Here is a 14894-nt window from a genome sequence, read left to right on the forward strand (position 1 = left end):
CTCCATCAGAACCTGCCCTAAGCTCTCTCCTGGCCCTATGTCTGAATTTGTCCTGCTAGATGACCTGTAGGGGGTCCCATTGCTTTAGGACTTGGTCAGGTGATTCAAACATTTACCTACATTTTTCTCAGATTGACTCCTCACTATTTTTTTTAACTTTTATTTTTTTAACCTAGGCAAGTCAGTTATGAACAAATTTTATTTTCAATGACATCCTAGGAACTGCTCAAGGGCAGAACGGCAGATTTGTACCTTGTCAGCTCAGGGATTTGAACTTGCAACCTTTTGGTTACTAGTCCAACACTCTAACCACTAGGCTACCCTGCCACCCCAAATAATCCTGATAGATATCAGTCTGATGTTTTCTGTAATGACCTTAGTCATCACTGTTTTTACAGCTTGTACAGCTCGTGATGGCTGCTCAGTGAAATGACCTGTCCTGATTTGTCATGGACGCTTGCTAAAAAACTTTGATGAGCAAGCCTTCCTACATGAACTGGCCTCTGTAAAATGGTATAGAATCAGCTTGATCTCCCCTGTTGAAGACGCTTGGACATTTAAAACAAATATTTTTACTGGTATTGTTAACAAACACCCCCATAAAGAAAATGAGAATTAAAAACAGGTTTAGCTCCTGGTTCAACCGTGATCTGGCAGAGATACTCCACCTCAAGAATTGCATTTGGCGAAAGGCTCGACACATACTCAGGCTGACTGGCTCTCGTTCAGGCAAATTACAAATAAATGCAATCAGGCTATCCGGAAGGTCAAAGTTAGTTAGTTACCTTAAGGAGCAGTTCTCCCTGTGGGTCTAATCCCAAGAAGTTCTGGAAAATGATTAAAGACCTGGAGAATAAACCCTCCTCACAGCTGCCCATGTCCCTTACAGTGTCTTGCAAAATCACTCATCTCCCTCTGCGTTTTTCCTATTTTGTTGCATTACAACCTGTAATTTAAATAGGTTATTATTTGGATTTCATGTAATGAACATACACAAAATAGTCCAAATTGGTGAAGTGAATCGAACAGAATAACTTGTTTAAAAAAATGGAAATGGAAAAGTGCTGCGTGCATATGTATTCACCCCCTTCGCTATGAAGCCCCTAAATAACAACCAATTACCTTCAGAAGTCACATAATTGGTTAAATAAAGTCCACCTGGGTGCAATCTAAGTGTCACATGATCTGTCACATGATCTCAGTATATATACACCTGTCTTCAAAACCCCTAAGCAAGGGGCACCACCAAGCAAGCGACACAATGACACCTCTCTGGGGAGGTTCCCATTGCTTGGAAGGCAGCCACAGTTCGTTCTTTATTTAAAGGGGGAGATCAAGCTGATCCTAACTGTGATATGCATATTTCTATTTTGCCCTGTTTATCAAAAGTGTTGGAAAAAAGTGTCAATAATGAACTGACCGGCATTCTTGATGTCTATAGTATTCTCTTTGGTATGCAATCTGGTTTCCTCTCAGGTTATGGATGTGTCACTGTAACCTTAAAGGTCCTCAACGATGTCACCATCGCCCTTGATACTAAGTAATGTTGTGCTGCTATTTTTATTGACTTGGCCAAGGCTTTTGATACAGTGGAGCATTCCATTCTTGTGGACCGGCTAAGATGTATTGGTGTCTCTGAGGGGTCTTTGGCCTGGTTTGCTAACTACCTCTCTCAAAGAGTGCAATGTATCAGATCTGCTGTCTCAGCCACTGACTGTCACCAAGGGAGTACCCCAAGGCTCAATCCTAGGCCCCACGCTCTTCTCAATTTACATCAACAACATAGCTCATGATACTGTAACATTTCCATCTGTTTAAAGTACATTTGATGACATGATAATGTTGGCAAAGTTGTTTCCTACTAAATCAAATCAAACGTTATTTGCCTAACTTCTTCTTAATCCAACCGCGTTGTCAGATTTCAAAAAGGCTTTACGGCGAAAGCATACCATGCGATTATCTGAGGATCAGAAATCACTTACCTTTGAAGATCTTCCTCTGTTTGCAATACCAAGGGTCCCAGCTACACAATGAATGGTCGTTTTGTTTGATAAAGTCCTTCTTTATATCCAAAAAAGTTTAGTTGACGCCAATGATCTCAGTAATCCACTCGTTCAACTTGCATACAAACAAATCCAAAAAGTTACATGTAGAGTTCATCCAAACAAGTCAAACTATGTTTCTAATTAATCCTCAAGTACTCTAATATCAAAATAAACAATAATATTTAAGACAGAGAATAGTATCTTCAATAGGGAAGATAAATAACGAAGAGTGCGCACCTCATTCACGCGCCAAGACTACTTTTCTAATGAGAGACACCTTGGAAAAACTACAACTACTTGTTCATTTTTCAAGAAACAAGCCTAAAACCCCTTCTAAAGACTGTTGACATTTGGTGGAAGCCATAGGAACCGCAATCTGTGTCCTATCTATTTGCATATCCCATAGGCTAGCATTGAAATGGCCTGTGACCTCATAAAATAAAAATCTGGATGGATTTTCCTCTGGTTTTTGCCTGTCATATCAGTTATTTTATACTCACAGGTATTATTGTAACAGTTTTAGAAACCTCAGAGTATTTTATATCCAATGCTACCAATCATATGCATATCCTAGCTTCTGGGCTTGAGTAACAGGCATTTTACTTTGGGCATGTCAGCCATCCGAAATTCCGAACACTGCCCTGTATGCTGAAAAAGTTAACCAACATTGCAGTTTTAAGAAAAAATAAGTGTTAAGTCAAAAATAGATGAGTAAAATATAAAAAATAATAGTAACAAATAATGAATGAGCATCAGTAAAATAACAATAACGAGGCTATGTAAATGGGGTACCGGTACAGAGTCAATGTGCAGGGGCACCGGTTAGTTGAGGTAATATGTACATGTAGGTAGAGTTAAAGTGACTATGCATAGATAATAAACAGATAGTAGCAGCAGAGTATAAGAGGGGGGGGGGGGGGGGGGCGCAATGCAAATAGTCTGGGTAGCTATTTAATTAGCTGTTCAGGCGTCTTATGGCTTGGGGGTTAAAGCTGTTAAGAAGTCTTTCGGACCTAGACTTGGTGCTCTGTTACCACTTGCCGTGTGGTAGCAGAGAGAACGGTCTATGACTAGGGTGGCTGGAGTCTTCAACAATTTTTCGGGCCTTCCTCTGACACTGCCTGGTATAGAGGTCCTGGATGGCAGGAAGCTTGGCCCAGTGATGCACTGGGCCGTACGCGCTACCCTCTGTAGTGCTTTGTGGTCTGAGGGCAAGCAGTTGCCATACCAGGCAGTGATGCTCTCAATGGTGCAGCTGTATACATTTTTGAGGATCTGAGGACCCATGCCAAATCTTGTGAGTCTCCTGGGGGGGAATAGGCTTTGTCGTGCCCTCTTCACAACTGTGTTAGTGTATTTGGACCATGATAGTTTGTTGGGGATGTGGACACCAAGGAACTTGAAGCTCTCAACATGCTCCACTACAGCCCCGTCAATGAGAATGGGGGGGGGGGGGGGGGGGTGCTCGGTCCTCCTTTTCCTGTAGTCCACAATCATTTCCTTTGTCTTGATCACGTTGAGGGAGAGGTTGTTGTCCTGGCACCACACGACAAGGTCTCTGACATCCTCCCTATAGACTGTCTCATCGTTGTCGGTGATCAGGCATACCACTGTTGTGTCATCGGCAAACTTAATGATGGTGTTGGAGTCATGACTGGCCATGCATTCATGAGTGAACAGGGAGTACAGGAGGGGACTGAGCACGCACCCCTGAGGGGGCCCTGTGGGGGGTGGCCCGTCAGGAAGTCCAGGATCCAGTTGCAGAAGGAGGTGTTTAGTCCCATGGTCCTTAGCTTAGTAATGAGCTTTGAGGACACTATGGTGTTGAACGCTGAGTGTAGTCAATTAATAACAACATTCTCACATAAGTGTTCCTTTGTCCAGGTTGGAATCGGCAGTGAGGAGTGCAATACAGATTGCATCATTTGTGGTTCTGTTGTATGCAAATGGGAGTGGGTCTAGGGTTTCTGGGATAATGGTGATGATGTGAGGCATTACCAGCCTTTCAAAGCACTTTATGGCTACAGACATAAGTGCTACAGGTCAGTAGTCATTTAGGCAGGTTACCTTAGTGTTCTTGGGCACAGGGACTAACTATGTTGGTCTGCTTAAAACATGTTGGTTTTACAGACTCAGTAAGGGAGAGGTTGAAAATGTCAATGAAGACAGTTGCCAGTTGGTCAGCGCATGCTCGGAGTACACGTCCTAGTAATCTGTCTGGCCCTACGGCCAATCAAAGGATTTCTGCCAAAACCACTGGGACTATTACCCCTATCTTTACACCCTCACCACCATTACAGCCTAAAAGTGGCCCTGTTGAGGACAAGCATTAAACCGCTTTTTAACCTGTGGTTATGTATGTGTTTGTTTTTTGTGTGTGTGTGTGTTTTTCTGTGTATGTGTGCATCACAGGAAGATGGTGGCACCTTAGTTGGGGAGGACGGGCTTGTGGTATAGCTGGAGCTGAATAGGTGGAATGGTATCAAATATATCAAAGACATGGTTTGATACTGATACAAACACCATTCCAGCCATTATTTTGAGCTGTCCTCCCCTCAGCAGCCTCCACTGGTGTGCATTTATTTCTCTATGCATTCTGTACTGTAAATGCACAGGTGCTTTCTTACTGTGGTGTTGTACTGCCCTCTGTTGGTGAAAAATGGCAGCTACATTTACCCTGATGAAGACAGCTTGTCTGTCGAAACGTTGGACAGAACATTTTTGCATCTGAGCTCCTAGAGTGTGCGTCTCTCCTTTATTTGTTTTTTAAGAGCTACGTTTACACAACCTTCAGTATCACCAGCTTGTTTGACGTAGGATCCCAGCTGCTTTAAATAAGCAGCTCCTCTAGTCCAGGGGATTTAGTCCATTAGGAATTGCATCCCAAATGGCACCCGATTGGTCCTGGTCAAAAGTTGTGAATATGGACCAATTTGGGACGTAGCAGGATCTATTCTAGCCTCGCAAGCTGCCTGATCTCACAAGTTTACACGAACGTTCGCTATGTGGAACAGGCCGAACATGCAACACAGCACACGCGGGCTGATGTAATATCTCACTTCTAACACTAGTGGAGGCTATGGCTCTGTGAATCTGCATTGAGAGCCCCTCTCACACGCTACAGTGGAACTATGGTGAGGACGGCACTGAATCCAGCATATAATTACTTAGAGCCGCAAGGTGGTGTCTAGGGACTGAGTAAAATACTTCACAACAGTTAACCAGAAAACCACAGTATGTGCTGCTACTGAACATGCCATAATTGTGTTTCCGCTATACTGTATCTGTGTTGATTTTTTTTAATTTATTTTTTTACATGTGCCCATAAGTGTGGGTTTGAAGAGGTCAGACATACAAACGAAGTGGTCTCATCACAGCGATGTATTTTTGTCAGTGCATACAACTAAAGTATGCAAAATTATCAATATCATTTAAAGTAAAATCTCCTTACAAAATAGCTGTTTGTGCACCACAGCAGAAGTGGGTTCTCTTTTGCAGGCTGAGCAGCAAATGAACTGTGCTCTGCTTTCATTTTCTATTTATACCACTGTTTGCCCAAGCAACAGCCAATGAGAGCCCAGGGAAAGGTTCCAATTAGACTCTGGGCTGCATGTAAGTGTAACTCAAGATTCCTGGCTATTTAAATCAGACTGCTCTCTCTCTCTCTCTCTCTCTATTTAAATTTAAGGGGCTTTATTGGCATGGGAAACATATGTTTACATTGCCAAAGCAAGTGAAATAGATGTTAAACAAAAGTGAAATAAACAATAAAAGATTAAACTGTAAACATTACATTTACTAAAGCTCCAAAAGAATAAAGACATTTCAAATGTCATATGTCTATATACAGTGTTGTAATTGTACAAAAGGAAAAATAAATAAACATAAATATAGGTTGAATTTACAATGGTGTTTGTTATTCACTGGTTGCCCTTTTCTTGTGGCAGAAGGTCACAAATCTCACTGCTGTGATTGCATACTGTGGTATTTCACCAAATAGATGAGGGATTTTATCAAAATTGGATTGGTTTTGGAATTCTTTGTGGGTCTGAGTAATCTGAGGGAAATATGTGTCTCTAATATGGTCATACATTTGGAACGAGGTTAGGAAGTGCAGCTCAGTTTCCACCTCATTTTGTGGGCAGTGTGCACATAGCCTGTCTTCTCGAGAGCCAGGTCTGCATTTGGTGGTCTATTAAATTGTAGAATTTAACTCCCTTTCCTGGATTTTAGCGGGTATCGACTTAATTCTGCTCTGCTTGCATTATTTGCTTTTTTTAAACTCAATTGTCATACATGAGTAAAAGTAAAGTTAAGGTAAATACTATACATACAAATCCTTATTCTAAACAAACCAGACATCACATTTTTTTACATTTATGGTCAGCCAGGGGCACATTCCAATACTCAGACATTATTTGCAAACACAGTATTTGTATTTAGTGAGTCCGCCAGATCAGAGGCACTAGGGATGACAACGCGTTATATTGATAGGTGCGTGAATTGGTGTCACGTTCGTTGAAAGGAGTAGACCAAGGCGCAGCGTGAGTAGAGTTCCACATATTTTTTATAAATTGAAACTCAGCACAACTGAACCAGCACAACTGAACCAGCACAACTGAACCAGCACAACTGAACCAGCACAACTGAACCAGCACAACTGAACCAGCACAACTGAACCAGCACAACTGAACCAGCACAACTGAACCAGCACAACTGAACCAGCACAACTGAACCAGCACAACTGAACCAGCACAACTGAACCAGCACAACTGAACCAGCACAACTGAACCAGCACAACTGAACCAGCACAACTGAACCAGCACAACTGAACCAGCACAACTGAACCAGCACAACTGAACCAGCACAACTGAACCAGCACAACTGAACCAGCACAACTGAACCAGCACAACTGAACCAGCACAACCGAACCAGCACAACCGAACCAGCACAACCGAACCAGCACAACCGAACCAGCACAACCGAACCAGCACGCTACTGGTGCACACAGACAACTACCGGTAGACAAGAGCCCACAAATACATTGATGGAAGAAGGCTACCTAAATATGATCCCCAATCAGAGACAACGATAAACAGCTGTCTCTGATTGGGAACCATGTCAGGCCAACATAGACGTACAAAAAAACCTAGATGACCCACCCTAGTCACTATCCCAACCAGCATAGAGAATAAACAGCTTACTATGGTCAGGGCGTGACAATTGGACCATATTACTGTCCTGCCTGAGCATTTGAAATGTAACAAGTACTTTTTGGTGTCAGGGAAAACATATGGAATAAAAAGTACATTATTTTCTTTAGGAATGTAGTGGAGTAAAAGCAAAAGTTGTCAAAAATGTAAGTAGTAAAGTAAAGTACAGATACCCCTCAAAAACAACTTAAGCAGTACTTTAAAGTATTTTACTTAAGTACTTCACACTTCCCATGTTTCATGAGCTGAAATAAAACATCCCAGAAATGTATCATATGCACAAAACATTTATCTATCTCACATTTTGTGCACACATTTATATAATCCATCCACCCGGCTGGTGTGGCATATCAAGAAGTTCATTATCATTAAACAAGTGCACCTTGTGCAGGGGACAATAAAAGGCCACTATTAGATGTGCAGTTTTGTCACACAGTTTTGTCTCTCTGTGCAGAAAACACTGGATATAAGATTGAAACTATTTTAAGGCAGTCTGACAGACCTCTAATGTTGATTTCCAAAATGTATCATGGTTTGATAGAGGCTTTTCCTGATGACACAAAACATGTGAACCAAAGATGTGAGGAAGACCTGCGAGACACAATTGATGATGATGAACGGATACAGATGTGTTTGAATGCCCGGCCATGTTCATATCATCTCAGACATAAATGACTGCAGTTTAAGACCATCTATAGAACGTACTATATGCCAGTTATACTGAATATCATGCACTCAGAAATGTCATTCTGCTGGAGGTGAAAAACACAAAAGGGGACATATTTGCATATGTTATGTTCACGTGAAGGCTGGCTGAATTCTGGGCAAAGAGTATGTTCTTTCATCTCAGCATGTGTACAGATTCTCCCTTCTCCCTGTTTTTGTTTGCTTGGAAATGTTTATACTGGAGACTGACAGAAGAGACCTTGTAACCTTGCACTTATCGCAGCTGAGAAATGCTTTGCCATTAATTAGATGGTTGGTTGTCCTCCCACAATGTCACAATAGATTGCAGAAAAGTCATGTTTCACTAGATTTGATTTATTACAAGAGGCACACTGTGCAACTCTCAAAAGGTCTGGATGCCTTACATGGAGTACTGTACGACAAAAGGAGTTGGTATTGAAAACATGCCCACGTCAGGGGAGATACAGAGCATTCAGAAAATATTCAGACCCCCATCTCTGCAGCATGGTAGAGTGGCTAGACAGAAGTCCCTCCTCAGTAAAAAGGCACATTACAGCCCACTTGGAGTTTGCCAAAAGGCACCAAAAGACTCAAAAGGCACCAAAATACCATGAGAAACAAGATTTGTTGGTCTGATGAAACCAAGATTGAACTCTTTGGCCTGAACGCCAAGCATCACGTCTGGAGGAAACCTGGCACCATCAGTACGGTGAGGCATGGTGGTGGCAGCATTATGCTGTGGGGATGTTTTACAGCGGTAGGCACTGGGAGGCTAATCAGGATCGAGGGAAAGATGAACGGAGCAAAGTGCAGAGAGATCCTTGATGAAAAACTGCTCCAGAGCGCTCAGGACCTCAGACTTGGGGGTGAAGGTTTACCTTCCAACATGACAACAACCCTAAGCACACAGCCATGACAACGCAGGAGTGGCTTCGGAACAAGTCTCTGAATGTCCTTGAGCTGCCCAGCCAAAGCCTGGACTTTGGAGAGACCTGAAAATAGCTGTATTTCGTATTCCTTGGTCAGATTTGTTTGTTTTTATTTGTCCTTGTCAATTGTAGGCCTTAGTATGTCCTTTGTATGCCTTTTATTTTAATGCATGTGTAGGATTTATCTGGCACCGTTTGCAATCAGTCAGTTGTTTTATGCTCTGGTTACATTCACATTGAGGTTGGTGTTTGAAGTCGGCCTTGATAGCGTGTTTTATGCATCTATTTCATGTTGCACTGTATGCCTGTTCCACAAGTAAATGAGTCAATGGAGCCTCTGTCTGATGAGGTTGAGTAGTACATTTTACACGCCATGCTGCAGACCTTTGAACCTAATATTGCAGTCATAATTGATGTCTGGGGTCATTTTTGTTGTTGTTGCTGTTCTCCAAATAGCATTTTGGAGAAAAATAAATAAAAAATAAAGTCAAAGCCCCCTCCACCCACCACCCCCCTCAAAGCCCCCTCCACCCCCAAACTACAGTACTTCCCACGGCTATGGCTCTACAGTAATATTAGGCCTATGAGATAAATGACAGTGTCCTCCGTAGCAGTCTATTTACTTACATTTACTTCCAAGCATGGTTGGCTATTGAAGGAGCAGTGGATAAATGGTTGCCTAATATTTGTTCCCATGCATCAAACACCTCCATTTCCCCCCAAAGAACAATATGCTTGTAATGCAATTGATCAACCACTAGAAGTTGCGCATATGTGCAAGTTCAACATTTATAAATACCAACCTTTGTGGGAAAACAGGCACATGCTAGGTCTAGAGTATTTGTTTTTTTGTGCACACGCACCTTTGACAAATGAGGCCCCTGTTCCTTACTGAGGTCAGATTCTTTTCCAGGATACATCGAAGAGGTATTGCTCTCTAACCCCTGGTTATATCCCAAATGGAACCTTATTCCCTATATACTGCACTACTTTTGACCAGGACCCATAGGGAATAGTGCACCATATAGGACATAGGGTGTCATGTGGGGAGCACACCTGCTCTATGCTCTCCCACCTGCTGTTGCCTGTTAAAGGTCCAGGAGACCTGTGTAGAGGTGGCGTCGCACGGTTGACCGTAAATCATCCCCTCTGGCCAGACAGATAGGTGCCAGAGACCGCAGTCCAGATAGGGTGGCGATATCAGTGACAGTGGACCTGTCTCAATATGCTGTCCCCCAAGTCATCGCTTTGCCTACCGTTTTACAGTGTCTTCAGAAAGTATCGATACACCTTCACTAATTTCACAATTTGTAGTCTCACAGCCTGAATTCATACCCCACAATGACAAAGTGAAAACATGTTTTTAGACATTTTTGCAAAACGATTGAAAATTAAATACAGAAATATCACATTTTACATAATCGCCAAATACAACAGGTGTAGACCTTTCCGTGAAATGCTTAATTACAAGCCCTTAACCAACAATGCAGTTCAGAATTGTCTATTATTTTATTTACACAAGTCTTCCCCCCCCTTGCTATTGTGCAATAGACAATCATTCTTGCACCCCTTTGCCGTGACACTCCAAATTGAGCTCAGGTGCATCCAATTTCCTTTGATCATCCTTGACGGCACTACAACTTGATTAGAGTCCACCTGTGACCAATTCAGTTGATTGGACATGATTTAGAAAGAAACACGCTTATCTGTATAAGGTCCCACAGTTGACAGTGCAGGTCAGAGCAGAGACTATAGGACAGCACTCTGGTAAATTAACTTCAATTGAAATGTTGTGACATTGATTGTCATTGCCTTGCACGCTGAAGAGTGCTGTCTTATTTATGCTCTTTGGAAAGATATAGAGCCGAGGAGCAAGCGACTCCACAACAACAGAAATAGTTAGTGCCTTGTGGGTGTAGGCAAGAGTATGGAGAATATACTCTGCAGGCATGAAGTGCGTGGACAAAGTTAAAGGATACCAGGCATGAGTTGCGTTCCAAAGGGCTCTGGTCAAAAGTAATGCACTCTACAGGGAATAGGGTGCCATTTGGGACAGAGCCAATGGAGCACACACACACCTGTCCCCCTCTCGTCTCTGAGACAGCATGTTCTCTCCTTTTAGGTCCCTTGGCAGGCGGGGTGGAGGGTCGGGGGTCAGGGTAACATGGTCAATGGGGGGTGGGTTGGCACAGCGTGACTGGACAGAGATGTGCCTGTCGTTCTGTTCTGAGTGGGGGGGAGTGTCTGAATGACAGTGCGATCAGATCAGTCAGAGAGCGACAAAGATAGGCCTCACTATTTCGTAACTGCTGGCGCCCGCTGTGGTTTCCATGTCAACAGCCCCAACCTGCTGCCGATCGCCCCATGAGACCCGATCGTCGCCGCCATCGACAAGAGAGCGACAGATTGAAATAATCCAGCCCTGAGCTGAGACTATAAAGTGGAGCAGGAGGAAGAGGAAGAGCAGCAGTTACCATGGAGAACTTTCTGAAGGATAAGGATATTTGGATAGTAGGCAGCATGTGTCTGGTGGCATCATTCCTATGGCAACGGATCTGGAATTTATTCACCTACAAGAGGAAGAGGGGCAGGGAAACACCCTCTCCAGACATACAGGTACTAGTAGTTTGCTGTCTTAATGGGTTCATTCATACTACTGAGCTGAGCCAAAGTGAACTGTGCTGGCTGGTTTATGCATCCACTATTGTTGCTGGAGGACAATGTAAAAATAAAATGGTATAGTTTAGGTCAGCATGATAGAGTAAAAAGGGTACATGATTGCGGGGCTTTGTGCATGCTCAGGTAGTGCAGGTGTGACTGGTTGAATCTTTTTGCGGAGGTGACTTTCTGTTCACCTTTTGACCCATCAGATTTGGACATTTTTGCTAGTGAAGCAAGTTCTACACAGGCTGTTGTCATGTTTTTCATCATCCTGTCATAATTCAAAGATGGTAGAGGACAGAGAGACAGAAAGTGAGAGTACCAGTTGGCCTGTAGGAGGAAGTGATGTCTTGAAAGATGACACATTATCACCTTAACAGACATGTTAATCCATAGTGACTTTGAAATGCATGCTCAAATGGCTTGACATGTGTAAAGACAGTGATAGTTTGTAGTCTTTGTCGTTACGTGGAAGAGACTTAAAACCGGTTTCCTGTACACAGAATAAGCCTAGTCCTGGACAAAAAATTACTTTCAATGAAGATTCTCAATTGAGCATGCTTTAAAATCCAGGACTATGCTGGATTTGGGAGCTCTCTGGTTTTGAAGGATCAGTTTATACAATTCTAGGCCCTAATGGCTAGGAAAGACCAACCTGGTCTCAGAGCATTTTGTATTATTCTGTATGTATATCCGAGATACTCCATTTAGTATGATATGTTACATTTGGTATGGTTACATAAGGCAGATGTTTATATAAGGCAAAAATGAAAAGAGGGTGGTTGGGTTGGCATATAAAATGGATGTACAATGACATTCTAGATGATTCTGTGCTTCTAACTTTGTGGTAACAGTTTGGGGAAGGCCCTTTCCTGTTTCAGCATGACAATGCCCCGGGCACAAAGCGAGCTCAACACAGAAATGGCTTGTCGAGATCTGTGTGGAAGAACTTGACTGGCCTGCAGAGAGCCCTGACCTCAACCCCATCAAACACCTTTTGAATGAATTGGAATTTCCTGACGGCAAGCCAAGCCTAATCGCCCCCTCATCAGTGCCCAACTTCACTAATTCTCTTGTGGCTGAATGGAAGCAAGTTCCCTCAGCAATGTCCCAACATTTAGTGGAAATTCTTCCCAGAAGAGTGGAGGCTGGTATAGCAGCAAAGGGGGGACCAACTCCATATTAATGCCCATGATTTTGGAATGAGATGTTTGACGAGCAGGTGTTCACATACTTTTGGTCATTTAGTGTATAATATGAATTTGAATTCGTAACATATCATACGAAATAGGTGATGGACATCTAAAAAGTAATACAGTGGGGCAAAAAAGTATTTAGTCAGCCACCAATTGTGCAAGTTCTCCCACTTAAAAAGATGAGAGGCCTGTAATTTTCATCATAGGTACACTTCAACTATGACAGACAAAAGGAGAACAAAAATCCAGAAAATCACATTGTAGGATTTTTTTCTGAAGTTATTTGCAAATTATGGTGTAAAATAAGTATTTGGTCACCTACAAACAAGCAAGATTTCTGGCTCTCACAGACCTGTAACTTCTTCTTTAAGAGGCTCCTCTGTCCTCCACTCGTTACCTGTATTAATGGCGCCTGTTCGAACTTGTTATCAGTATAAAAGACACCTGTCCACAACCTCAAACAGTCACACTCCAAACTCCACTATGGCCAAGACCAAAGAGCTGTCAAAGGACACCAGAAAGAAAATTGTAGACCAGCACCAGGCTGGGAAGACTGAATCTGCAATAGGTAAGCAGCTTGGTTTGAAGAAATCAACTGTGGGAGCAATTATTAGGAAATGGAAGACTTACAAGACCACTGATAATCTCCCTCGATCTGAGGCTCCACGCAAGATCTCACCCCGTGGGGTGAAAATGATCACAAGAATGGTGAGCAAAAATCCCAAAGAACCACACCTAGTGAATGACCTGCAGAGAGCTGGGACCAAAGTAACAAAGCCTACCATCAGTAACACACTACGCCGCCAGGGACTCAAATCCTGCAGTGCCAGACGTATCCTCCTGCTTAAGCCAGTACATGTCCAGGCCCGTCTGAAGTTTGCTAGAGAGCATTTGGATGATCCAGAAGAAGATTGGGAGAATGTCATATGGTCAGATGAAACCAAAATATAACTTTTTGGTAAAAACTCAACTCGTCGTGTTTGGAGGACAAAGAATGCTGAGTTGCATCCAAAGAACACCATACCTACTGTGAAGCATGGGGGTGGAAACATCATGCTTTGGGGCTGTTTTTCTGCAAAGGGACCAGGACGACTGATCCGTGTAAAGGAAAGAATGAATGGGGCCATGTATCGTGAGATTTTGAGTGAAAACCTCCTTCCATCAGCAAGGGCATTGAAGAGGAAACGTGGCTGGGTCTTTCAGCATGACAATGATCCCAAACACACCGCCTGGGCAACGAAGGAGTGGCTTCGTAAGAAGCATTTCAAGGTCCTGGAGTGGCCTAGCCAGTCTCCAGATCTCAACCCCATAGAAAATCTTTGGAGGGAGTTGAAAGTGCATGTTGCCCAGCAACAGCCCCAAAACATCACTGCTCTAGAGGAGATCTGCATGGAGGAATGGGCCAAAATACCAGCAACAGTGTGTGAAAACCTTGTGACTTACAGAAAACGTTTGACCTCTGTCATTGCCAACAAAGGGTATTTAACAAAGTATTGAGATAAACTTTTGTTATTGACCAAATACTTATTTTCCACCATCATTTAATAAATTATTTAAAAATCCTACAATGTGATTTTCTGGATTTTTTTTCTCATTTTGTCTGTCATAATTGAAGTGTACCTATGATGAACATTACAGGCCTCTCTCATATTTTTAAGTGGGAGAACTTGCACAATTGGTGGCTGACTAAATACTTTTTTTGCCCCACTGTACATACCATACGAAATATAACATATCATAAATATGGAGTTTCTCAGATTTACGTACAGAATAATACAAAATGCTCTGACACCATGTTGGAAAGACAACTATGCCCAAACTGCCAGGCGAGACAACGTGCTGGGTAGACTGTGATATGTTTGATTGATCATGTCACAGGCCCTGGAAAGAAGACCTGGCCATCTCTCATCTGAACTATGTCCATGTGATCTGAGGGTGGCAGTGGCTGCATTTAGTTACACACAGCTTTCTCTCAGAGAGATCTGAAAAAAAAAAGGTTCTGCTTCTATGGTGCAGCTACAGATCTGGATCAAAACCATGACAAAGACATTGTGTCCAATTCAGAGGTAGTAAGTGTGCACAACTTGAGTAAATCATTGATTGTCGTCAAATGGAGAGTTGTCGGAACACCGCCACTGGAGTTGCTGCACACTGTTTACATGC

The 14894-nt window shown here is 42.8% G+C and overlaps 1 protein-coding gene across 2 annotated transcripts in view; it reads left to right on the forward strand.

Annotated features, from left to right (window-relative positions):
• LOC110521751 (myosin light chain kinase family member 4) overlaps positions 1–14894 on the forward strand; it is a 62753-nt gene that overhangs the window by 21275 nt on the left and 26584 nt on the right. Inside the window, exon 1 of one of the 2 annotated variants that reach the window (XM_036969064.2) lies at positions 11018–11490. The exons of the other annotated variant lie outside the window; for it this stretch is intronic. Coding sequence (XP_036824959.2) covers positions 11350–11490 — 141 coding nt within the window. The 5' untranslated portion in view covers positions 11018–11349. Of the gene's footprint in view, positions 1–11017; positions 11491–14894 lie in introns of those variants that run through there. 2 annotated transcript variants of the gene reach the window in all.

Source organism: Oncorhynchus mykiss, chromosome 4 (assembly GCF_057628025.1).
Source record: "Oncorhynchus mykiss isolate SJ-2025 chromosome 4, ASM5762802v1, whole genome shotgun sequence".
NCBI lineage: Eukaryota > Metazoa > Chordata > Actinopteri > Salmoniformes > Salmonidae > Oncorhynchus > Oncorhynchus mykiss.